General features: G+C 36.8%; 1 protein-coding gene across 2 annotated transcripts in view; it reads left to right on the top strand.

Annotated features, from left to right (window-relative positions):
• Nucleotides 1-26,086, top strand: part of PLXDC2 (plexin domain containing 2) — a 468,543-nt gene extending 442,457 nt beyond the window's left edge. For both annotated transcript variants that reach the window (XM_011997681.1, XM_011997680.1), the window contains one exon: nucleotides 24,116-26,086. In XM_011997681.1, the coding sequence (XP_011853071.1) occupies nucleotides 24,116-24,232 (117 nt within the window). In that variant the 3' untranslated portion in view covers nucleotides 24,233-26,086. The remainder of the gene's footprint in view (nucleotides 1-24,115) is intronic.
• Nucleotides 26,087-27,305: the final 1,219 nt, after the last annotated feature.

Genomic DNA, 27,305 nt, shown 5'->3' with positions numbered 1-27,305 from the left:
GATATTCTACACACATCACTGTTCAAGATTTTTAAATAAAATACTTAAGATGTAATCTAACTGAAGGTCAAGAAAATAATATTACAAAGTGATAATCACACAAAATCAACATTCCTATGAAAGGATTCTGTTTGGACTATAACAAATAATTTAGACTAGCCATCTTGCTGAAAGTATTAATGTTGAACATTGTCCTTAATTTTTCTTAGTATACATAAATAATTGCTAGTATTTGGACACTCATGTGCAGTTTTGATTGTTCTGTACACATAAAAATAAAGAGAAATTGATAAGAACCTAATGATAAAAATGATTACAGCTTTGGAAGATAGATTCTATGAATAAAATATTGGAGGATTTTTTTTTTTTCTAAATAGAAAAGTAAAAACTAAGAGTGCCTAATCCTGCCACTTATGCTGCAAAGCTTTGAAATGTCCTCAGAGAGAAAGGAGTCAGTTCAAATGAGTAATTTAAAATGAAATAGGAAGAAGCAAAAGTTGTAGGAACAATGGCCCTTGTATTTCAGGAGGGGACTGAGATCGTGCAATGGCAATGGAGTTTGCCTGTAAATAGTAGTTATAATTCCTACCCTGAGGACTGGAGAAATACAGGGTACAGAACTGTGCTGTCAATATGTGGCTGCTACCTATATGGACTTTGAGCTCTTAAACTGTGACTTGTCTAGAACAAGGTATGTGTAAAACACACACTGGATTTTCAAATCTGAGTACAAAAAATAATGTCAACATCTCATCAATAATTTTTATATAATTACATGTTGAAATGATAGTATCTTGGATATACTGTATTAAATAAATTTTATTACAATTAATTTTATTCATATTTACTTCTAAAATGGACACTAGACACTTTTAAAATTATATACGTAGCTCATACTATATTTCTATCGGATGATGCTGGTTTGTAGAGAAAACCTTGCAGAGAGAAAGAATTAGAAAGAAAAGTTGGTTCCATAGTTTTTTAAAGTAGGAAATCAACTGGTTTTTAGCAAGAAGGAAAGGAGAAGCTTATAAGGAGGCAGAAGGCTGCCAAAGCCAACTGATAAGTTCACCAGTCATTCATTCATGTATTTAATATTTGTTGAGCTTCTATTATGCACCAAGTCCCCAAGGTACATTGGTAAACAAAATGAACAAGATCATCCTTGCCTTCATGGAGCTTACATTCCAGTGGGTGGAGACAGCTGATAAACACATTTTAAGTTAGGTGTGGATTTCACATTGAATGATTAGTTTTACAGACGAGGCAGTCACCATAAAATATTTGATAAAATGTTACCTTTTTTAATTGCTTGAGCAATGTTACCTTTTGATCGCTTGAGCTCAGGAGGTGGAGGGTTCAACTTGATAATAAGTGGCGTTCTTATTCTTATCATCATTATCTTTATTTTATCATAGAACTTTTTATGGAGCTCTAGATATAGATTTTATATATATATATAGAGAGAGAGAGAGAAAATGAATAAAAAAAGACTGCTCTCCAAAGCAGTTTATTTTCCTAGGCCAGTTGCGGTGGCTCACACCTGTAATCCCAGCACTTTGGGAGACTGAGACGGGCGGGTCATTTTAAGTCAGGAGTTTGAGACCAGCCTGGCCAACATGATGAAACCCCGCCTCTACTAAAAATATAAAAATTAAGTAGGCATGGTAGTGTGTGCCTGTAATCCCTGCTACTCAGGAGACTGAGGCAGGAAAATCACTGGGACCTGGGAGAAGGAGGTTGCAGTGAGCCAAGATCACGCCACTGCACTCCAGCCTGAGCAACAGAATGAAACTCTGTCTCAAAATAATAATAATAATAATAATAATAATAATAATTTGTTTTCCTGATGGGGAAACACTCTCACCATTCTTAAAGTGTGCCTGAATTAGAAGTTATTAGTTATTTCCATAATAAAATCTGGACATAAATGTCTAAATACCAGTCATTGTTCATACCACACTTTTTAAATTCTTATTATTTCCAGGGCACCAAAATATCTGCTTTTACTGGGAGTACTTTTTATTTTCTATCAGCAGAATCAGGATACCAAAGCAAAAAGAAACTTCAGCCTGTGTGCAACCTAGGGATTCTGTCACTTTTCCAAAATAAGTAGATGAATTCTCCAAGTATCTACCACAAGTAAATTTCCTTGAGGACTCATGTGTTATCTTAAAAATTTAATGAGTTTTGCATTATTCTCTTTAATACAGACACATGTCTGATATAAAAAATGATTCTACACAATCTTCAACTAATATTAACATTTCAAAAGGTGATTCATATCACTCTTGTAGCTATAAAACCCCAGCTGTATGGTTGTAGATATAAAATCCAAGTAAGTTCAAACCAGCAGAGATAAGACCTCTGTTCCTGGAACCTGAGTGGGCAGTATCCTTTCTACCCCTTTGTTGGAGTCAAGTCCAAGGTAGAAATACTCAGGATGGTGAAACAATTTGTTTGGATCCTATGGCACCTGGTTACAGAGTCAAGACATCAAACCAGAATGCCTCACCCTGGCCCTCTAGCCTGAGCAGCTACACAGAATCATAGCAATAGTCTGTTAAGTTTTTTGCCACTCAAGGGGATTCCCCATCCCAAGAAATATTTCTGGATCACAAGAACCCGTGGAGAATAAGATTAAAGAAACACAGGCAGCTGTGGCCCTCAACTTTTCCTGGCAACTAATAGTACCACCAGGAAACAAGCCAGAAGAAGGAGCCAGGCAAGAATTCAAAGGCTGCTGGGGAGAAAAAAAGCGTTTGCTAAGAGTTTGGCATCTTGCTTTGCAGCTGCTGGATGGATCGTACTTGGGGAGTTAGGAAGACGTGATCTGTGGACAAACCTATGTAGTTCATGAGAAATCGCTTCATAGAACCACAAATCTTTTTTTGTCTTGAAGTCACATATTTTTAATAATTGAGTTTTGCTCTTAAGGTATTTCTTAGTCTTAACTTCAGTTTTAAAGAAAACTCAAGGGGAAAAAATGATTCATTGAAATAAAATACTTTTTATTTGTGTTTCTTAGATGAAGCAAAAGATGGTGTTCATTTTTCATGAACTGCTGCAAGGAAAGAAAGATAAGGCAAAACACATCTGACATGGTTTGATATAACTCCCATTAAAGAAGCTATATTAGTAGATGACAGCTTTCCAGAAATACAGTGAAATGCAGAGAAAAGTAGGTGAAATTGGGTCACTTGAAAAAAAGAGACACTCTATGTATGTCAGTGGTTTTCTTTTCTCAATTTCTATTCTAAGATGCTAGAATTTTTATTCATGAACATCACTGAATGTTTTTAAGACATCAGTTCAAGTGCATCATGATTGCCTTGTATATGTAATCATCAAGATAAGATTTCTTTTATAGATGTCAGCCTTAATTTACTCTTCTGAGTAACACATTTTCATTTAAATTCCTAAAACTATAATAGTGTTTCTAATTTAATGAAATAATTTCTTCCCTTCATTGGGGAGAATTATTGAAAATACTGAATAAAATATCTCATACTAATCTGTGGTAATTTCTTTTTACTAATTAATTCCCTAATTATTTCAATGCTACATAAGACAGTGAAAACCCATAGATGGGTGGATGGATGGATAGATGGAGGGATGGATGGATGGATGGATGAATAGATAGATAGATAGGTAGATAGATAGATACCACAGAAAGATTCTTAATAGATGAAAAAATCAAATAAATAAATGAAAATCTGCAAAGCTACAATTCACTTGGGCATTTGTAAGCTTGAATTATGACATTTTAAGGACATGATATATGTTTTAAGTATTCCGATTCTTTTCTTCTGTTACCTCTTGAAGAGACTACTCTACTGACAGTACCAACTATTGAGTAATTTCTTCCTTGTGACATTGCTAATTGTTCAGTGTTAAAATAAATACTTAAGCCTTTCTATTGTGAAAACAAATAATAGAAACTTTAATTTTAGCAATAATTGGTGCTTCACAGTAAAAATTAATTTATTCAATTACAAGATTATCTTTTCCACCAATTCTATTTAGCGTATTCTTTTCTAACAAACATACAAAACAACTAAACTAAATTAGTTTATTATTACGGCATGCTCTGGTTTATAACTAATACTAGAGTTATTTGTGATTGTAAGAAAATTAAAATATAAAATTTTCAGAGACCAAAACATTAGCAATCTAGGGAGTATGAATGTAAAGAATGTATTATAAATGATGGTAGTAATCATACTTTTTGTAATTTTATTAGAAGTGAACAATCAATGGTATTTTTAGTTTGAAAATGGATTAAGGTTATTTTACTATATGATCTTGTGGTAATCCTTGTATAAAAGCTTTCTTAATAGAAACAAAGTAAATTTTAATGCAAAATTCATACATCCTGTCTTATATCACGTAGTAAGTGAATATAGGGTCAGAATTATTCTATGTCTGTACTTTCTACTTTCAGCTAATTACTACATTCGTATTCTAAGTAACATAATACTTAAAATTACTGTAGGTGAGATAAACTTTAAATAGATGAAAAGCCATTTTTCTATTCAATTTTTTTGTTTGTTTGTTTTGGTTTGTTTTTTTTAAGACACAGTCTCGCTCTATTGCCGAAGCTGGAGTGCAGTGGCGCAATTTTGGCTCACTGCAACCTCAGCCTCCTAGGTTCAAGCAATACTCTTGCCTCAGCCTCCCAAGTAGCTGGGATTACAGGCGCCCATCACCATACCTGGCTAATTTTTGTATTTTTAGTAGAGACGAGGTTTTACCATGTTAGCCAGGCTGGTACAGGAATCTTCTTCCTTCTTTTTATTATTTTATCTAATAAATCTCTGTTGTCCCTATCCTACTCATTATTCATTTTACTCCCAGGATTTTCTCCTAGTGTGGGCCACTGTCGTGGAAGGTGGCCTTGGCAGGTCAGTTTTGAGAATTCCTTGTGCTATACTGCTCCCGCCCCTTCAGAAATTCTTACACAGGTCCCCTGCACTCACCTGCAACTGGAGTGGGAACTTGCCCCTCTCACTTTCTGCTGCTCTTCTCACATGGGCCGGCTGTGTTTTCCAGGCAATGCTTATTGGCTTACTTTGTGGTTTTCCTGTTTCCAGTCCTGCTAGACACCTTGTGGATTCCTGTAAAATCTGGGGAAGGGAAGGGACTCAAGAAATACTAAGAGGTACCCAATCCCTTACCTCCACACTGGGTGGGGCCTCCCAACCAGGCCTCTTTGCTGCTGTCTTTACTGTTTCATAGCTTTCACTGGTGACACCTACAGGTTCTGAAAAATCTGAGGTGACTAGGGACTGGCATGGGCCCCAAGCATACCACAGCAACCTTAGAGAAAAGTGGCCAGACTGTTAGGTGGGACCCATTCCCATGTCTCCTCACCAGGCAGGTCCTGCAGGCCTGGGCCTCCAGCCACCTCTTGCCAGACCTATTGAGCCAGTACCAATTCAGCAACTCCCTGGACAGAGCCTCCAGGGACAGCTGAAGGCCTCTCTGCTACTGCCTCTGCAGTGGAACTGCCATTGCCACCCCTGGACTAATGAAGGAGCAAAGAGTCTAAGTACCTTATCCACACCTCCAACAAGCAACCGTGAGCAAAAAGAACAAAGCTGGAGGAATCACATTACCCAACTTCAAACTATACTACAAGGCTACAATGACCAAAACAGTATGGTACTGGTACAAAAATAGGCACACAGACCAATGGAACAGAATAAAGAGCTCAGAAATAAGGCCACACATGTATGACCATCATTTCTTTGACAAAACTGATAAAAATAAGCAATGGGGAAAAGACTCCCTATTCAATAAATGGTGCTGGGAGAACAGGCTAGCCATATGCACCAGATTGAAGCTGGACCCTTTCCTTACACCATACACAAAAATCAACTCAAGATGTAGTAAAGACTTAAATAAAAACCAAAAAACTATAGAAACACCTGAAGACAACCTAGGAAATACCATCCTGACATAGAAACGGGAAAAGGTTTTACGACAAAGACACCAAAAGCAATTGTAACAAAAGTGAAAATTGACAAGTGGGATCTAATTTAACTTAAGAGTTTCTGCAGAGCAAAAGAAACTGTCAACAGAGTAAACAGTCAACCTACAGAAGGGAAGAAAAAATTTACAAACTAGGCATCTGACAAAGATCTAATAACAAGCATCTATAAGGAACTTAAACAAATTTACAAGAGAAAAACAACCCCATTAAAAAGTGGGCAAAGGAGATGAACAGACACTTCTCAAAAGAAGACATGCATGCAGTCAAAAAGCATATGAAAAAAAAGCCACATATCACTGATCATTAAAGAAATGCAAATCAAAACAACAATGAGATAGCTACCATCTTACACCAGTCAGAATGGCTATGATTAAAAAGTCAAAAATAACAGATGCTGGTGAGCTAGTAGAGTAGAGAGAACCCTTTTAGCACTGTTTGTGGGAGTGTAAGTTAGTTCAACCATTGTGAAAATCCCTCAAAGAGCTAAAAGCAGAACTACCCTATGACCCAGCAATCCCATTACTGGGTATATACCCAGAGGAATATAAAGCATTCTATCATAAAGACACATGCACTCAAATGTTCACTGCAGCACTGTTCACAATAGCAAAGACATGGAATCAATCTAAATGCCCATCAGTGACACACTGGATAAAGCAAATATGGTATATATATACCATGGAATATTATGCAGCCATAAAAAAGAACAAAATCATGTCTTTCGTGGGAACATGAATGAAGCTGGAGGCTATCATCCTCAGCAAACTAATGCAGAAACAGAAAACCAAATACTGCATGTCCTCACTTATAAGTGGGAGCTAAATTTTAAGAACTTATGAACACAGAGAAGGAAACAATAGCCACTGGGGTCTGCTTGAAGGGGAAGGGTGGAAGGAGGGAGAGGAGCAGAAAAGATAACTATCAGGTACTGGGCTTAATGCCTGGTGGATGTAATAATAAGTACAATGAATCCCCATTATATGTATTTATCTATGTAACAAACTTTCACATGTACCCCCAAACATAAAATAAAAAATTTTTAAAAATCTAATAAGAACTCTAAGGACCTAGTTTAAAACTAGCTGAAAAGCATAAAGAAAGTGATTTAAAACATGAAAGAACAACCCAAATTAGCATTAGAACACCTAAAAAATGAAATAGATGTGAGAATTAGAAATACAGAAAACAGCATAATTTTGAAAATAAAAAACTAGAATAATAGAAGAGCAAATAAACACAGTTCTTAATGGATTACAAGAAGTAAAAGGTTTAAAAGTAGATTTTTAATTGAAAAGAATTAAATCAGATAAAAAAAAATCTGAGAGGTAATGAAAAATAAGTTTGTCAAAGAAGGTTCACCATCTGGATAATAGGAAAGAAAAAAACCAAAGCAAAAGAAAAATAAGCCACAAACTAAAAAATTTTTAGTTCTTGAAATAAAAAAATTAAATATTGAAAGAGCATGCTATGTACCTGAGAATATTTACCCAAAACAATGAACATCAAGACTTATTCTAGTAAAGTCACTGGATAATATTTAAAAAAAGAAAGAAAGAAAGAAAAAAGTTTTGTGCACTTAAAGAAAACACTTGAATTATAAGCATATCTGAATTAGATAATCATCAAGTTTTTAACAGCAACATTTTGTGCTAGAAAAGAAAATGGAGTAACCGTGTGAAAGGATGGAAAATGTCAGCCAAGAAGTCATATCCAGTAAAACTGACCATTGAGCGCATAAATAATTTATTTAATAATTTATTTATTAAATAATTTATTTAATAAATAATTTATTTATGTGCTCAATAATTATTGAGCATAAATAAATTATTATCCATGTGCAAGAACTCTGCCAATATTCTTTCCATGAGTTCTTCCTGAAAACTCTTTCCGAGATGAGCTTCAGATAAACAAAACGACCAGAAAGACATCCTACAAGCACTGGTGGAAGCGGTGCAGCCTTCTGCCAGAACTCAGAATGTATGCATGCGTTTTTGCCTTATGACTATCCTTTGTGCATTTGAAAGTACCTCTTGCTGTAACACACATCTCATATTTCAGCTGGCTTCATTTGGCAACAAACGTTTTGGAAATGTTTGGAACATGCTTACAGTTTTTTTTTTTATATGTTACTCCATCTATATTTATTAAACAGCGACTGGTAATTTACACATATACATACATGCACATCCTAAGCGCTCATTTATTGAACATTAAAATAATAAGGTTTCCAGTGATAATACTACATATCATTTAGTATTGTATATATTGGCATATAAAGTACTAGATGCTTCATAATTATAGTCTCTGAGCCTCATGTAAGTCATTAAAAAGAGATAGATATTTGTAGCAGAGCAGGCTAAGTACTTACTATAATTCATGTTCCCGATTCTAGAGTAGAGGGTTGTGACTGGTAAGTAGTTGCACAATTAAAGATCTTTTTCAAACTCTCTTGCACCCAAAGATGGACAGGTGACTATTTGTCACTCCAGAAAGTCACATTTAAGCCAAAGCTTTTAACAATTACGTGTGCCTTTGCCACACCTTCTCTCCTGACCCAACAACTGGATATACAGTCCCCGGAGAATGGAAAAGTCAAGATGGAAGAACCGGGATTCACACATGGAAAGAACTTGCCTCCCTTAAAGGGATTATTAACATAGAAAATAGTCACCATCCAGTGCATATAAGGTCACGTAAGACATTTATTAGAGTAATGAGAAGTCAGGGAAAATCAATGGACTGGGTGTGTTTTAGCAAACAACATAATTATATTTGAATATTTCTTTGTTTAGAAAGAGTGGTTTATAAAAAGAGAATCAGGTGGATTAAAAGCCATTGAAAATTTTCAGCAAAGTAAAATCAAAAGCAAATTAAGATTATAAATATATTTATAGTGACTAACCCAAATGTAAACTAATGAAATTGTTGGGGGAAAAAAAAATAATGACAGAAAGTGATACAAGAACAATTGTTGTTTATTGAAAATTACAGCAGTACCCAAAAAGGGAAAACAAAATAAAATACATTTTTAAAATCTAAATAATTGTATTTTTGGTCTTAAATTTTTACTCCCAATCAGTAAGAGCTATTCAGCAGAATATATTTAGGATAATTGAAAATGTAGTATACGTCTATTTTGTAAATGAAACAAGTCATGGTGTTTCAGTGAGAAAAGTAAATAACCAGAGATTAGGAGATTTAGAATTCTTTTTCATTGTTAGAGTAGGCAGAACACTGGTTAATAGGTAGAATTGACTGATCAGTTCTCTTCTAAGAACTGGCTTTAAAACTAAATCGAGAGACTTTCCTCATTGAGATATCATTTTATTCTTGGTGAATTGTAATAACAATATAGGCGCTCCAGAAAACAACATTATCTGTCTCATTTCATCGCTTTTATCCCCGAGGGCAAGCACAATGCTTAGTAAATATTTGCTGAATAAATGCATCATTTAAAATAATCCAAGTGTAACTTCAATAAACAGCATCATGAAATGACAGAAAGTTAGGAGTTAGCAGAGAACTTAAGGAAACATCAAATGCAGTCATTTATAACGTTTTGCATTATACGTCTCACCTAAGGAGACATAAAACTCTGTTTTCCCGAAAGAACATTTGTATGCTTGAAAAGATAAACAACTCTTTAAATTACAATATTGATTTGATGCCCTCAGACATTTTTCTACAAATCTTATTAGAAATGTTTTAGTTGAATCATTCACAGTATGATTTAAATGCATAAAACTAAAGTGGTGTGATTGATAAATAAATATTCGCCCCTTTAAAAATTATTATGATGCAGTGTTTAGTTGTTAAGGCTGACTGAAGGCCGTAGCTTCGTACTAAGTAGAGAATCAGTATCTGTCCTCTTTCTTATTTTATGTATAAGAACATGGAGAATGTGAGATAAGAATTGACTTGCCAAAGGGCTTAGTGCTTAACAGAAGCAGAATCAGAAATCAGGAAAACGCAGTGGGAAGACTCTAGCACCAAGAAGGCAGCAGATTTTGCATAAATTCCAGCTTGTACTAACTTTGTGATTCTGGTCAATCCTGAACCATTCTGTGTAACTCAACCAGGAGTTAAAACCAACTGTGCTGACTCTCCCAAGCAGCCTTCAACTTTGTTAAAAGTGCTATTTTAAACAGGAGTCAGTTTCAACCAAAAATTATGTAAATAAATCATTTATTTGAGGGATTCTTTTATTTCCCACTCCTACCCAATCGTCTTGAGCTATTGTTAAGTTATCCAAATGAGAAGAGGAAGGGAAAAAGACGAAATGATCTAAATAATTCACAAACCATACTATCAAACCTCTGAGTATTATACCATTGACTGTACAAAACAAAACAAAACAAAAACAAAAAAAAAAAGTTGTTTTATAGGCTCTAATTGTTTTATCTCAGTCTTCTTGCCTTTTTATCTTTTTTTTTTTATTTCTGTTTTTAAAGTGTTGCAAACAGGATGACTTCCAGAGCTATCATCGGACTCACATAATATGATTACCATGGTTATCAGCACTTCTTTATCACAGGATGAATGCAGTGCACTCTCAGGAAAACTTTTGTGGAGGTTACATGAATCTGTGTACAGGACAGTAATGAATATCACTGGAGCCCTAAGTAAGGAATGATTAAACACTGTTATTAGCCAGTTACAACTTTGTTTGACAATATAGTTACAAATGCATCTGTAAAGCCTCTACAATTGATCCTCTAAATTACATATTAGCTTTTATTTTCCTGCTACACTAATACTTTATTGTTCATTTTCTCAGGGTCATAATTATATTTTTATTTCAACCTCTGAGTTGATTTGACACGATACAGTATATGCCCAAAATAAATAAATCAAGTTCCTCAGATTTAAAAATATACACCATTTTGGATACTCATTTTTCAAAGTAGGACCTTAAATAGGTAAAAAGTTTGCTATCTGCCTTTTAAAGTTTCTTTAAAACTTTTAATTTTACTCCAACATATACAAATTAAAAACATAGGATGAAACTGGTCATATATGTAAGTGTGGTTTTGCCCTAGTTTGACTGATAAGATCACTCTGTATATTCAAATGAATGGGTCCACTCTCAGATTTGATGACATAAATCATTCTCTTGGGTTCTTTCTTAATCGTGTGATTAAATATGGAGTAAAGCACACAATTACTTTAGGATAGAAAATAACTCACCATTAACCATTCCGAAGGTCACTGCTGATTAGACCTTAACTTGCCAGATTTCTTTAGCTTCACTTAGAAACACATTGGCACTCCAGACACAGGTAACTTGACAAGAACAATTTCTTAAGGAACATGGCCAGTCTGCTGTAGGGAGGCAGCACTAACTCACATTCGACTTTTATTAGGATTTTTATGACCAGTGCAGCATTATCTTGTCTTTTAACTCAGTCACTAGGCAGCAGTGAACTGGCTTGTTTTCACACCCCCTGCAAAGTACTTTTTTTTAGAGTAAATTGCCTGTCTAATAGCAAATTATTACATGATTTGGGTAGAAAATAACCACTTGTGGCAATGTGGCTCAAAAAATAAAGAGATGCTGCTCAAAGCATTATTAACATATTATGAATTAAGGCTAATGTTGAAGAAGACTAGAATATTCTCAGCTCGTATCACAGAAGATTAGTCAAAACCAAAGAGTCTGTCTGTCAGTACAGTCTGCTAGAGTGTCTTACACTCACAGAGGGGTATAACTAAGGTACACATACTTTCCACTTTGCCCCGAACCATTCTAGTTTATGTCTGTTGTCTGATGTAATTATTAATAGTTTCTCCATTTATTCTCAAAAGTGTCCTAATTTGGACAATAAATCATATGGTCATCCTATGTGTAATTATATTTTCCAGCTTAGTATGCATCTAAAGACATAGGACACAAAAACTTTAAAGGCCGAACAGCCACATAAGAATTCAATAATAATGAAAGGAACATCAAAGGTATGATCAATATTGAATAGAGGATTCAGTCAAATGCTATAAAATACTTAAGAAAGAGAGAGATAATTAGGAGGAATCTCATTAAAGACATGGTGTTTGTGCAGGGTCTTGAAAGGGTGCTATGTTCTGGCTAAGTGAAAAGGAAGGGGAGATACCTTTTCAGATGGAATGGGGATATATTATGGCTTTAAAAACATTAAATCAAGAGAGGTCAGGATGAATCAACTTATTTAACTATGTGTTAATATCTATGAGCAAATATTGAAAATGGCTTTAGTATAGATGGAAAATAGATATGGCAGGCTTTGAAGGACAAACACAGAATCTATCATTCCATAAGCAGTGAGAATCAATGATGTAATAAAGAAGTAGGAGTTTAGGACTGGCACGGTGGCTCACGCCTGTGATCCCAGCACTTTGGTAGGCCAAGGTGGGTGGATCACTTGAGGTCAGGAGTTCGAGACCAGCCTGGCCAAGATGGTGAAACCCCATCTCTACTAAAAATACAATAATTAGCCAAGCGTGGTTGTGCGTGCTTGTAGTCCCAGCTTCTTGGGAGGCTGAGGCAGGAGAATCTCTTGAACCTAGGAGGTGGAGGTTGAAGTGAGCTGAGATCACGCCACTGCACTACAGCCTGGGCAACAGAGACAGGCTCCATCAAAAAAATAAATAAATATATACATAAAATAAAAAAGAAGTAGGAGTTTAAAATGCTTCTGGGGAAGGAGTAGAGTGACCCAGAAGAAGAGTGAAAGGACGGTCAGAAGAGAGTTAGAAGACTATCAGTATTCTATATGTGAAGTGGTTGCTGAGAGCTGAATTGGGATATTTATAGAGGGACAAGAATGAGGCTAATCCAGGAGCCATGTGAAGGAAGAAGATAGAATTTAGCAATCTTTGTTTGTGTAAAGGTTTATACGTGAAAGGGTTTTCAAACAGTTATCTTCGATTCTCAGTACTCCCCAATGAGCTCAGTAAATACAGAATTGTTAGATCCCTGTTTTGCAGATAGGATGACTGAGATTCCAAGAAAGTAAGCAATTTCTGAACGTTTCCTATATCTAATTAGTGGTAAAGGTGAGGAAGATGCCCCGATTCATTACATTGAATATGTAGGATGAAGAAGAATCAAAGATAACTTCAAAGTCCAGAATCTGTGTAACTGAGAAATTGAATTTTCTTTTTCTTTCTTTCTTTCTCTTTCTTTCTTCTTCCTTTCTTTTTCTTTCTTTCTTTCTGTCTTTCTTTCTTCTTTTTTTCTTTCCTTTCTTTTTCTTTCTTTTTTTCTTTCTTTCTTTCTTCTTCTTTTTTTCTTTTGACAGAGTTTTGCTCCTGTTGCTCAGGTTAGAGTGCAGTGGCATGGTCTCAGCTCACCACAACCTCCGCCTGCCAGGTTCAGGTGATTCTTCTGCCTCAGCCTCCCAAGTAGCTGGGATTACAGGTGCCTGCCACCACGCCCTGCTAATTTTTGTATTTTTAGTAGAGATGGGGTTTCACCATGTTGGCCTCAGGTGATCTGCCTGCCTCAACCTCCCAAAGTGCTGGAATTACAGGCGTGAGGCATCGCACCTGGCTGAAATTAAATTTTCTAATGACAGTATTAAAAACATCAGAAGGTAATGTAAGTTTAGGAAGGAAAGTGACAGGATGGATTTTAAGCAGGTTTGGTTTGAGCTGATGGTCAAGAAATTGTGTATCTTCAAAAAAAAAAAAACTGAAAAAAAAAAAAAGGGAACGGATTTGGGAAAACAATCAGGTGAGAAATGTGGAACTAATAGTAGAAGTTGAAACCCAAGAGAATAAAGAGTTAGGTTTTGTCAACACTAAACCTTAGGATGTGTTGACAGTTAATGCTGATGAATCAGAAAAGGGGACCGTTTAAGATAAAAACAAAACAGACATACACACATACACACACACACACACACAAACATACACACACACAAACATACACACACACACAAAGAGCAAGATGCAAGAAAATATACCATCCTAGAAAGCCACAAAAGGGAAAGGGTCAAGATTGAAGAGACAGGCAGCAGCGTCAAGTGCTCTAGAGAAGTCACAGAGGAGGTTAAGGACTAAGTCATTGGTAACCTGAGAGATTGCAGTTTTAAAACGGGGAGCAGGCACTGAGGGTGAAAAATGGTTTTGTACCATGAAGGCAGTTGATGGAGCCGGACATTTCAGAGAGATGTAGTACTCAGAGTTCGAAAAAACATCAAGTAAACCATTTTTCCTGATGTTCGGTGTAGGTAAAAGGTAAAAAAACAATGGAAGGGGTGTTTTAAGGGTCTTGGGGAGGAGGGAGAAATGAAGTAACTTCATAACAGTGACAGTATTATTAAACAGGGAAAGCAATTAACTATGCAACTGAGGAAGACTTTTGAGGATATGAGGGAAACATGAGTAGATATAAAAGCATTGACGGGAGCAAGGGATTAGCATCTTCTAAAGGGCTTCATTGGCTCTGTAAAAATAGATGGAGAAATACATAATTGAGAGAGGGCAGCCTGGGATTGGATGCTAGAGCAAATAGATGGAGTTTGGGTGTATGAAAATAATTCAACAAGAGAAGAGTAAATGAATCACTGACTTTCCAGTGGAAATTAGAGTGTGATTCTTTGACACTGGGTGAACCTGAACATGTGACTTTTTTCTCCACTAATTGGTTCTGCTTAGGATCTGGAGTAGGAAAATACAGAAGATAAGGATCTGTGATGAGGACTGGGGAAACTTACCCAGAATTGATGGTCAGATAAAGGAGAGAACAGACAGTAAGTTGGCTGAAGAGGCCCTCTATGGAACTCAGGCTGGCAGGAAGTTAAGTGAAGCCTGGATGAACTGTAGAGGCTAATTGGATGTGATCTTCCACCATCTAAAGGATTTAGAGGCAGTGCAGTGCCATGTAATAGCGAGGCTCTGGAGGTAGCAGCTTCGAGGTGAAGTAGAAGGAGGAATGTAAAAGGGATGGAAGTGGACATTATTTTAAATATCCAGGAGGAACCCTGATCGAGGGAACGCTCAAGTCATTGAGTTGCTGGAGGAAATACAGGAGGGAAAATCAATGCACACAAAACCAGTGGTTGGCACTTTCTAAAGACCTGGAGTGAGTCTTGCATGCAGCTTCAGGGCTTCACTGATGGCCAGTTTCATTCTGTCTTCTGTTCCATTCATTCTGCCCATGCAGCCATCTCCTATGACTCCAAATGAAGGCATTTTTCTTTGAAACTCATAGCATTTATTGTGGAATGTTTTCAGTGGATACTTGATTTCATGCTGACTCTCAAATCTCATTGCTTAACTCCTGTTCAAGTTTTTATATACAAATATATTATTTTCCCTATAAATAAGATAAATGCATAATTGCCTTACTTTTAGTACTGTTTTACATAAAGGTGTGCAAATATTAATTTTATCGGATGACTGAATGCATTTATCACATAGTCATGCTCGGTTTGAACAACAAAGTGGCCAATAGTGGGCTGAAGTCAAAAAAGGAAAAAAAAATATTCAAGAAAGACAACTTGTCACTCATGAGTCTGAGTGCCATGCCTCTCATGGTAGCATAAACTATAAATAAGATCTGTGCAAGTGAACACAAACACTTATTGTGAATCTCCCTGTATATAACACTTTGTCAGCCATGGTGGATCAAATCTATCTGTTCCCAAGTGCAAGTAAGAAGGGGTTGCATCGTCTTGAGAGAATGGTAAAATTTTAATAAAACTGACTCAAATAAAATTGGCTTTTTATTATCACCATGTACTAAAAATTCTAAACTCTGTTAGTGATAAAATATTCCTCCCTGATAGAAACTTTTGCTGATCCAAGCATTAAAAAGTGGGCTCACTTACTGTTGAGTTTTACTGATGTAATATATAAGCTTCAACTTAGTCCAATGTTATTACTTATCCTTTAGTAAACATTGCCTTCTACATGGAAGTTAATTCAGAGACCTCCCAGTAACACACTTGGCTCCCGACAGTGAACTCAGCTACATGCATTCATTTAGAGAATAGAAGTTAATCAGAGTTTGGAATCCATTGCATTTGTTTTGGACACACTGATGTCTTCAACCTATAAGGTACTTTATATATCTGTGTTAAAACAGTAGATTCAAACTAAAGAATGATAGCATTGTGGTTGTAAAGACAGAAAAACAGAACTTAAGTCACTTCAATTCTGCTATTGCAAGTACAAATCATTGAACGTTGTGAAATTCTTCATTTGGCAATATCCCCCCTTTTTTTTCAAAAAGTGCATTCATTCACTCTATTTCCCCCTTTTTATGGCAATATTTTATTTTTTTATTTTTAATGGTTTTTAGTGGCATAATTATATATCGATAAAGTTCAAAACAAGAAAATGTTCTCTGCATTTCTTTACTGCCATTATTATTGATTTCCTTTCATGATTATTACTGAGAATAATGTTGTCTTCTAGAGGAGCAGATGTTACAATAAGGATTCACTCCTGGTGTCAGACAGCTTCAATATCCCACTGCTGTGCCTATTTCAGCGTTCACAGGATATCACATTTGACTTCTAGGACATATACATAGAGCACAATATAGATAGATGTACATACATAGACACACATATACATATATATATATATGTATGTTGACTACATCCTTCCAATCACAGGAACAACCACAATATTTGAAAAAATGTGGTAAGAGATATTGATAAAATACCAGGAAACATCTGAAACAGCACAGGAAAAATAGAAGTGACTTGTAATCTGTAGGTGGGGATTCAGAAAATTTCCATGGCCAGGTGCAATGGCTCACGCGTGTCATCCCCACACTTTGGGAGGCCAAGGCAGGAGGATTGCTTGAGGCTAGAAGTTCGAGATGAGCCTAGGCAATGTGGTGAAACCCTGTCTCTACTAAATAAATGCATAAATAGATTAATTAAATACATAAAAATAGGAAAAAAAAATTAGCCAGGAATGGTGGTGCACTCCTGTGGTCCCAGCTACTTAGGAGACTGAGGTTGGAAGATCACTTGAGCCCAGGAGGTTGAGGCTGCAATGAGAGTTGATCACGCCACTGTACTCCAGCCCAGGTTACAGAGCGAGATACTGTCTCAAAAGAAAGGAGGAAAGAAAGGAAAGGAAGAAGGAAAGGAAAGGAAGAAGGAAAGAAAGAAAGAAGGAAAGAAAAAAGAGAGAGAAAAAGAAAGTGTTCTTGGAAATATGTGAAACTAAAGAGTGAAAGAAAACAATACACATTAAGTGTTTGCAATGTGTGATTGAAAGATATTTATTCAGCCATTGGAGAATCGTTGACTTTGTACTTTAAAGATGTTAGCTTTTGGAAAATCACACAAATGGTATGGTTTTTTGTTGTTGTTGTTGTTAACCCTAGTAGATAGCTGATCTGTATATGCCTGGGAACAATTTTCATCTTGCACATGAACTGACTCTGGTTATAACTAATTCTTCAGGATCATCCATAAGACAGTTCTAGAATGAAGGCAATATATCAATGACAGGTGGTAATGGGAGACTAGAGAAGAGCTGACGCAGGAAAATAAGGCAACTTCCACACCAGGAAGAATCAAAAGAGGGCGAGCAGAAAACATGCCAAGATCACCCAGGCTTTGCTTCCCACACGAGCAATTAGAATGCTCCTGCTTGGAATTTTCAACCACACCAGAAGACCAACAGATCAATTTGAGTGACTCTTTTTAAGGAAAAAGGGACATACGTTTCATGAAGCAAAGAGATACAGCCACACACAGGAGCCGTTTATTTTAATTAGATTGCTAGATTCCCTGGTCAGGACCCAAAGCCATTGTGTTTCCCCATAGATAGAATTGGCAAAAAAATACATGACACTCATGTGAATCAGAATTTCAAAAAAAAAAAAAAAAAAGCCATGAATTAGTATATGTCCAATTAAATATATATATATTTTAACGACTGGTTGTTTATTTGAAATCCAAACTTTATGGGTGTCTCCTTTATTTGCTAAATCTGGCAATCCAACCTTTAACTTGTTAAGACTAAATAAATATTCAACACAAAATAAGGAAAATAGAGAAAAAAAATTGTATTTCAAAGAATGAGATAGAGAGAAAAAAATTCCTTCTCTTGGACAGTCAAACTTTATCAAAGCTAAATATTGAAAGGTTGACCTGGATGCAAAAACAAGCCTTCAATTCCCATGAAGTTGTGCCAGAGACACAAGGAAGGCTGAGGTTCAATATTTTTTCTTCTTCTGGCTCCCGGAGGATGTTTCTGTTAGAAGAGACCTTAGAAAATCACCCTTGCTCTTCCAGGTGTGCTGTGTGGATCCACAGCCTCAGCACCACCTGGGAGCCTGTGAGAAACGCAGACCCCGCCAGGCCTCCCTGAGACCTGTTGGATCAGGAGCTGTAGTTTAACAAGATCCCTTGTGATTCGTGTGGCCAGGCAAGTTTGAGAAACGCAGATTTAGTTCTATAGTTTCCAAAACACATGTTTTAGAAAGCATAGGATTCGTAAACTCCTTGAGGGCTTGGGGAGTGCACGCAAGCGGGGATCTGTACACCACAGTTAAAGGAGACCGACCCTGTGTGCTTCACTCTGGGCTTCAAGGTAAGATTTTTATTAGAAAATAAAAAGAGTCCGTGGCTTAAAAATTAAAAGGAAGGAAGGGTCGGGCACTTTGGCTCACGCCTGTAATCACAGCACTTTGGGAGGCTGAGGCGGATGGATCACTTGAGGTCAGGAGTCCAAGACCAGCCTGGCCAACATGGTGAAACCCTGTCTCCACTAAAAATACAAAAATTAGCTGGGCGTGGTGGCAGGTGCCTGTAATCCCAGCTACTCAGGAGGCTGAGGCGTGAGAAGAGCTTCAATCCAGGAGGCAGAGGTTGCAGTGAGCTGAGATGGTGCCCCTGCACTCCAGCCTGGGCAACAGAGCAAGACTCCATCTCAAAAAAACCACAAACAAACACAAAACAAACAAGAAAAACGGAAGGAAGGGTAGGTTTTTTTGAAAAACAATACTCTCGTTCATTTAGATTCGGAAACTGAGTAAGGAGACGTGACTTTCCCCAAGTCCTACACTGGGAAGTTATTCCAGCCTCTTTCTCTTCCCTCACTGTTCATGGAGGAAGACAGCCCCAAAAGGGCAGAAATTTCTAATCAGCTGCTTGACGAGTGCCATTATGCACCACAGGTGTTTTCTATCTGGGCCTTTAATTTCAAAATCAGTCCCTTTTCTTTCATACTGATGACTGTAACTTCCTTTGGAGGGCTCATCTAGCCCAACACAAACCCCTCTCTGTGTTGCTCTCTGAACTGCAAGAAAGGCCTCCAGCTGCAGTTTTGTGTACACTGCTCACTGAGGGTGCCCTCCAGGTTTGTTTGTGGATATTATAGCTAATTATCTTGCCACGGACCATTGAGTCAGACCTGGATGGCTGTTCAATTAGTAGTCCTGAAGCAAGAATGAGGGAGAATTCCTGACTGCACAGCCAACCCCCGTGCCAACATTATTGCTGCGAACATTTTCTTCTGAATATGATTAATCACATAAATAATTCTCAGAAATGAAATTAGAAATCACCCACGCATTGCAGCCAGTAATGTTTTAAGACATTACATCCTGAAACTCTGTAATGAATTAACACTACAGTCTGGTTTGAATTCTTTGGTTTTCAGCATATCTCCTGCCCTGTTAGCAAGTGACCCTGTGGCCTTGATGAGTTTCTGTAACAAGTTGAATTAGCCATTCTAACAAGAACACAGATTTGGAACTGTCTAGGCCTCGAGAAAGAACAACATATCCCTTCTCTGAAATCCCTGGCTGTGCTCAATCATGCTTGCAAGTTTGTGGTAGGGCTGGACATGAGGCTCAGGTTTTCAGATCCTTCCATCCAAGCCCTTCCCTGTACTCTGGGTAGATGGCTTCTATTATGGCATAGATGTTAAGGACTTTTCTATGCTAACTAAATATTCAGTTATTCCGTTAAAGAATGTAATTTCAGCACTTTGGGAGGCCGAGCTGGGTGGATCACGAGGTCAGGGGTTCGAGACCAGCCTGGCGAAGATGGTGAAACCCCGTCTCTACTAAAAATACAAAAATTAGCCAGGTGCTGTGGCGGGTGGCTGTAATCCCAGCTACTCAGGAGGCTGAGGCAGGAGAATCGCTTGAACCGGGGAGGTGGAGGTTGCAGTGAGCCGAGATCATGCCATTTGCCCTCTAGCCTGTGTGACAGAGCGAGATTCTGCCTCAAAACAAAACAAAACAAAACAAATGCCCCATTCTTTTCATTTATAAAGAATAATCTGACTACATGCAGATCGACATGGAAAATCAATTTCAATTAGGGCCGATTTATGTAGATTTCCCTTAAATATAGGAATTCTAAAAGTTAGCAGAAGGAGGCAGAAGGGACAAGGATCAGAAAAACCTTAACACAGAAGGTTCTCTTTAAAAATTATGATCTTCTTTCCACTTTAAAGGCAATTATCTCAGGCAAGCAAATATAAAGATCCTAGGGTTTTAGAGGACAAATTAGCTATTATTTCACAGATGAAGAAACAAAGGCCCAGAGAAATCAAGTCATTTATTCACAATCACGTAATTGCTTTGCGATGTGAGATGACATCTCCTATTTCATTATGAAAATGTTCTAAAAGAAAGGAGAATTTTAGTGAAGTTGTTACTCTTTGCTCGGCGTTGTTATGGCTAAGACTGAGATGTGAAGGGATTATAAAAAAATACAAAATAAGATCGAATGTTTAAAACCCTAGCTACATGACATTAGTCAGATTTCATTGTAAATTTTAAGATATTATTATGAAAAATGCTTTTTAAAAATCTAGTCGAACTTGTTTATGAATTTTCAGTTTTTCCTGAATAAGAGAGCAGCCTTGAATAATTTTGTAGCTGGATTATACCTATTTTGTGCATCTTTAGTCATGAAATTGCATGAGTGACATACACTGATAGTTTAACCCAGGGGTTCCCGACCCCTGGGCTGTGGAACTGTACCTGTCCGTGGCCTGTTAGGAAACGGACCACACAGCAGGAGGTGAGTGGCAGGCAAGCGAGCATTGCCAACCGAGCTCTGCCTCCTGTCAGATCAGCAGCAGCATTAGATTCTCATAGAAGCATGAACCATATTGTGAACTGCACATGTGAGGGATCTAGGTTGTGTGTTCCTTATGAGAATCTAATGCCTGATGATCTGTGGTAGAACAGTTTCATCCCAAAACCATCCTCCTACCCTGTGCCCCCAACACCAACCCATGAAAAAATCATCTTCCACAAAAACCAGTCCCTGGTGCCAAAAAGGTTGGAACCACTGGTTTAACCAACTGTGTGTTTTTGGTGGGATCTCTAGTGATTTTAAATCTTGTTGGGATATTTCTATGTTTTTTTCTACTCACTTTTTACTCATTTTTTTCTACAATGAGTAGAAAAAATTACAAATCAAAACAATCCTTAAGGATATGTAATTAATTTGGAAACTATGATTGTACTCCATTAACACGGGAAGCTTCACATCCAACATTTTGTATTTTCTATTCTGAGGACCTTTGTGATACACTCACAAAGCACATGATACTCACTATCAATAATCCTGCAGTCTTTTCACCTAAGAAACAGTTGTTAATTCAGTAGCTCTGACTTATTAACAGACACCAAAGTTGTTGGTATATTGTTAAGATTGAAATAAAACTACAGCCAGGTTCCCAAATGTTGGTACAAATGGGTTATGTACAAACCATTGAATTTTAAGGAATAATTTCCATCATGGGAAAAATTAGCTTTGGAAGTAGGTAGATTTTTATTTTACATCTTGGCCCTGCCATTTGCTAGCTTTGCAGGTTTGTGCAAAACGTAAAGGATGGAGTCGTGGATATTAAATGAGATCCTGTATGGAAATCACCTAGTATAAAGCATGAGATACGAAATAAAAGCCTCATAAAATGTAACTTTCATGAGCATCATCATCAGCATGCCCGTCATCTGCAGTCCTTTTTAATGAAGAGCCACATATGGCACCATTTCTTTTTTCTCATCTTTAGTTTTTAATTTTTGTGGGTCCATAGTAGGTATATATATTTATGGAGTATGTGAAATATTTGGATACAAGCATGCAATGTGCCATCATCATATCATGGAGAATAGGGTATCCATCTCCTCAAGCCTCAAGCATTTATCTTTTGTGTTACAAGCAATCCAATTATACTCTTCTAATTATTTTTAAGTGTATAATTACATTATTATTGACTGTAGTCACCCTGTTCTGCTATCAAATACTAAGTCTTATTCATTTTTCTATTTTGGGGGGGACCCATTAACTATCCCCACCTCCTCCCAACCCTTTCACAACCTTTCCTAGCCTCTGGTAACCATCTTCTACTCTGTCTCCATGAGTTTAATTGTTTTGATTCTTAGCTCCCACAAGTTAGTGAGAACGTGTGATGTTTGTCTTTCTGTGCCTAGCTTATTTCACTTAACATAATGATCTCCAGTCCATCCATGTTGTTGCGAATGACAGGATCTCATTATTTTTAAGGCTGAAGGGTACTCCATTGTGTATATGTACCACATTTTCTTCATCCATTCATCTGTTGATGGACACTTCAGTTGCTTCCAAATCTTGGCTACTGTGAACAGTATAGCACAATGTCTTTATGTGGCTGTAAATTCGTGGTAGGTGGCAGGGTAGTTCTTGCTACCAAGTGGCCTTGGAAAGGTGGCGTTTCAGAGCAAAATCTCAGTGGTGCTGCTTGTCCAAGGAAGCCGTAGCTTTGGAGAAGCTCAGCTGTGAAGTCACTAAAACCAGAGTTGGGGCTATGAGTAGTGAGCACTGCAACATGTCATCTTTATCCTGCAAACAGGCATAACCATGAGTTATGGTACCCACCTCCCTAGAGGTGCTTAGTATGTTTCCATTGTTGATTATTTCAGCCTCACCATAGACACGTTGTTTTGTTGTGTGGCTCTCTCTTTAGTTTTAAATTCTTCTTTTGAAAAATAGGGATAATTCAGTTTCACTTAATGGAACTTAATCAGCAAATAAATTTAAGGCATTCTGACCACATAATGTTATAGAGATAGCATTTAATATCATTAGTAGGCAGAATGTAATTACCTTGATTTGTATTTTTTTCTAGAATGTAGAGCTACTACTCATCCCTACCTGATGTGAAAAATTTTCACAGCCATTAATCATCGACATTGGCATGTAATTGGAAAATCTAAAAAGATACCAAATGCCAGTATGTGTATACTGATATTTAACCTTTTTTGCATTAGAATTCTTTAGATAGAAATGAACTTCCTTCAATATTTATCATCTTATTTACCCCCAAATTGCAGGCACTTTGATAAATGGAGTAATAGTTTCTAGTGTCACTATGGCTGTGAAATGCATTTTAGTGTCTTCTGCTGTGACAACTCAGTAATTCATTTCAGCACATCTATTTGTAAATCACAGGTTTGTTTGATGGAAGGAGTGCTAAGGAGAAATGCTGCCTTTTTGTCAATACAAATAACCTGTATTTTAGGACTAGTGTCTGTTGTACAATATTTGCTTCATAAGCTCACAATTGGCCACATCCTCTGATAATAGATTCCATTTTTAGGATATAACAGCTTTAATTTTCAAGCACAAAAAATCATAGATGGGTATGCTTAGCTAAATAAATAATTTCTTAAGACATTAAGTGATATTTCTTGTAGCTTATTTGCTAGGAAATCTGGTGCCTAATTGAAAACACACTTCTAGGAACAGCAAAATTTTATGACCTTAGTTATTGAGTGAATGAGTGAACCAAACGCAGTGGTATCAGTATTGACTTGTAGAGAAGAGAGAGTGTCCGTGGCCATATGTTAAAAATATGTTTTATTACAGTTCCTTTTTTGCCTAGTTATATTTGGGCATTTCAGACATACGCATACACATCCTTTGAGGGCAGGTGTGACAAATGGTCTATCCTGTGACGGGGTAGATAGCACCATCTTGGAAATGCAAGCACAGGGCTTGGAGGGTTGATAAGGAGAACACTTAATTCTGACTGTAGCTATAATAAGAGATAATTTAACATGTTAATTAATTCAACATTTAATCTAAAATAGCTATCAAATAGATTTTTGTGGTGCTAGAATCTTACCCTGACGCACATTTTTTATTTCCATGTTTTCTGTTTCAGAGACGCCCAAGCAGATGGCCTGCGATGAAGTTTAGAAGAGGCTCTGGACATCCTGCCTATGCTGAAGTTGAACCAGTTGGAGAGAAAGAAGGTTTTATTGTATCAGAGCAGTGCTAAAATTTCTAGGACAGAACAACACCAGTACTGGTTTACAGGTGTTAAGACTAAAATTTTGCCTATACCTTTAAGAAAAACAAAAAGAAACACACAAACAAACAAGCTCTAAGCTGCTGTAGCCTGAAGAAGACAAGATTTCTAGACAAGCTCAGCCCAGGAAACAAAGGGTAAACAAAAAACTAAAACTTATACAAGATACCATTTACACTGAACGTAGAATTCCCTAGTGGAATGTCATCTATAGTTCACTCGGAACATCTCCTGTGGACTTATCTGAAGTATGACAAGATTATAATGCTTTTGGCTTAGGTGCAGGGTTGCAAAGGGATCAGAAAAAAAAAACTATAATAAAGCTTTAGTTCATGAGGGATCGACACCTTTGGTTCAAATGTTCTCTGATGTCTCAAATGTAACTGTTTTCCAAAGGCCGAACCCTTTCACACAAAAGAGCAATGATGAATGTTTCCAGATTGCTAAGAAAAACAGCTCATGCAGGAGTGAAAACAAACACAAAATAAGAGATTTTATATATTTTCAAAACCGATGGGTGGCAAAAGGATGTTGTTTTTCTGGTCTAGATCCATGTGTACCAACAGGTTCATCACTTTACAGAACGAATCTTTTTATCTGTACAGGAGGTTCAAACTATGTCTGCCTCTTCCTTCATGATGAATGACCTTTCTATGAGCTGTGACGAAATTTCTGAACTTTTAGCTAAGGATTTGGGAAGAGGGGGTGGCAAACGGGGCTTTCTATTCTCCTGCCTCAGCATAAAAACATCTGATTTACGCTTTAGGGAAGCCTTGCCTCCATTCCCCAACTGTGAAGTCCCATGAAACCAGTTGCTCTGGGCTGATGGAAACAAAAGGAAACAGTATGAAGAGTTCCTTAATCATTTTTGAAACAAAAATGTTAAGGGATTTTAAACTTACGGTTATTTTTAATTTTATGCCATTTCAGTACTAAAGACCCATTTCATTGCCGATTCCTGTCTAAGAAGCCATTCACGTCAGCATGGCGATAAAAAGAATGAAAAACCCTGCTGAATCATACAGTAATTTTCTTTAAAGCACATAGTAGTTACATAAATATATATATGAATATATTTTTGTTTATAACTAACACAAGGCAGGATCTTGTGACTGTAAGAGTGCATTTTGTCATCAAGACAAAACAGATGCAAGATGCATCGCTGCATTACTTCCATAGAGTTGTAAAATAATCCTTAATATTAGAATATTTTTCTGTCACATAGCGAAAGTGGTTCAGTTCATTACCACGCCCATCACGTTCTTGACTATTTGATCCACTTTTTCGTTCATGTCAACCCCTTCCCTCTCTGGCTAAATCAAGTGGATGCAGAAAGCTCCTTAAATGGAGGTATCGATTGCCCTGGAATCACAGTCCTGATTTTGAAAATTCCCCATGAATGAAGAAAGGAATAGCATCCCTTGAGAAGGAAAGTGGTTAATATATACACTGAGCTCCTAAAGTTTAAATTCAGGTACTGAGTGTACAATTTCACCAACATTCCAACCCATGAAACTTTTACACTCTGTGCCAAGAAACTGTTGGCTTTTGTAAGGTACGGTGCTCAACATTTGCAGATTCAGGTCTCAAGAAGCAGAGATGTCTCATAAGCAGCATTTTCCCAACAGTTTAGCATCTGTACACATCTGCCTTGGATGTGTCCACTCACAGAGTATCATACTTTATCATCACAAGTGTCTGACATGAACCAATACCATTTTCTATTCCATATATTTTGCTTTACAATTTTAAGTATTTGATGAAGGTGGTAACTTTTTCCTAACTTAGTTAACTATTGCAAAAAAAAAAAAAATTGAAAAGCAAGGTGATTGAAGGATTGTGATGACAATCTCTTTGCAGCAGCTATGTTTGGTTTATGTGAAGTATCCCGGCTTATTCTTGTGGAGTAGGTTTGGTCAGTCAGCAATAACCAAATGACATGCCAATATTACTGGTGCAACTGGTATTCTACAAATGCATAAGGAACACATAGACGACTTCCTTTTAGGATAAAATGATGCTTCTTTCACTAGCTTTTGTGGTAGCCGTGGCTTCCAATAGCAACTGTTTGACAGTTATAGAAATCTTGCATGTGTATTCTTAGTTTGTGTCCCTTAAGTGCTACTTAATTCTCAAGTAGTAATGTTATTCTTATACCCTTCAATGTTCATCTTCTATTTTGATTCAAAACAATTGATAATTCTATAAAAAACCATAAACACTCTGAATTCTTCAGTGAACCAAAGCACCAAATAATAGAGAAAACTTTTTGGAACTAGAGTGTTGGAAAACTTCTTAACAGAACTAAGAGTTAAAGGTAGTGAGAAGTGTGGGGTATATGAATTCTTTAGTGGTAAGGGGAAATGTTGGCTAAATCCTTTTCTTTCATGATACTCTCATTCTGTTTTATATTTCCGGTTTGTTCTTGTCCCCATTTGAGAGAACATACACACAGTTTCTGAAAATTCAAAATGGTTATCAATGCTTTGAACTTTACATATATTATGTATTAGAGAAGGTACAACTGTACATTACATGAATATTACTATGAACATAATAGAATAACAAAAAAATTAAAGACAGCAAAGAGACAAAACTTCTGGATAAATCAGATAAATGGTGCTACAGAGGACTTTAGTTATTTCAGCTTATTTGTAAAAATAATAATCAGTGATTAGGTAAAGATAGTGAAACTCAAGAAAAATATCTTGACCCATTTATGTCTAGTGTTCCATTATTGGAATGCTAAGTTTATGGGAGTTATTTAGAGCCTACTGCTGAAGGTCATCACCAAGGTCTGGTTGCAAAAATTCAAAAAATTACAACCTCAGGCATAAATGGGTTAAGCCCAACAGATGGCACTGATCATAAATGATGGCTTGGGTGTGAAGGGTTTAGACTTGAAGATGCACTAACACCTAGAAAACTAAAGACAAAGTGCAGTTGACCCCCAATTACTATTTTAGTTTGAGGTATCAAGGGCATTTGCCAATCCCTTATATGTAGCTTCTAGAGTTGTGCTGTCCAATATTATATCCACTAG

This window comes from Mandrillus leucophaeus, unplaced genomic scaffold (assembly GCF_000951045.1).
Source record: "Mandrillus leucophaeus isolate KB7577 unplaced genomic scaffold, Mleu.le_1.0 Scaffold545, whole genome shotgun sequence".
Lineage (NCBI taxonomy): Eukaryota > Metazoa > Chordata > Mammalia > Primates > Cercopithecidae > Mandrillus > Mandrillus leucophaeus.
This window is presented reverse-complemented; position numbering and strand designations above follow the sequence as displayed.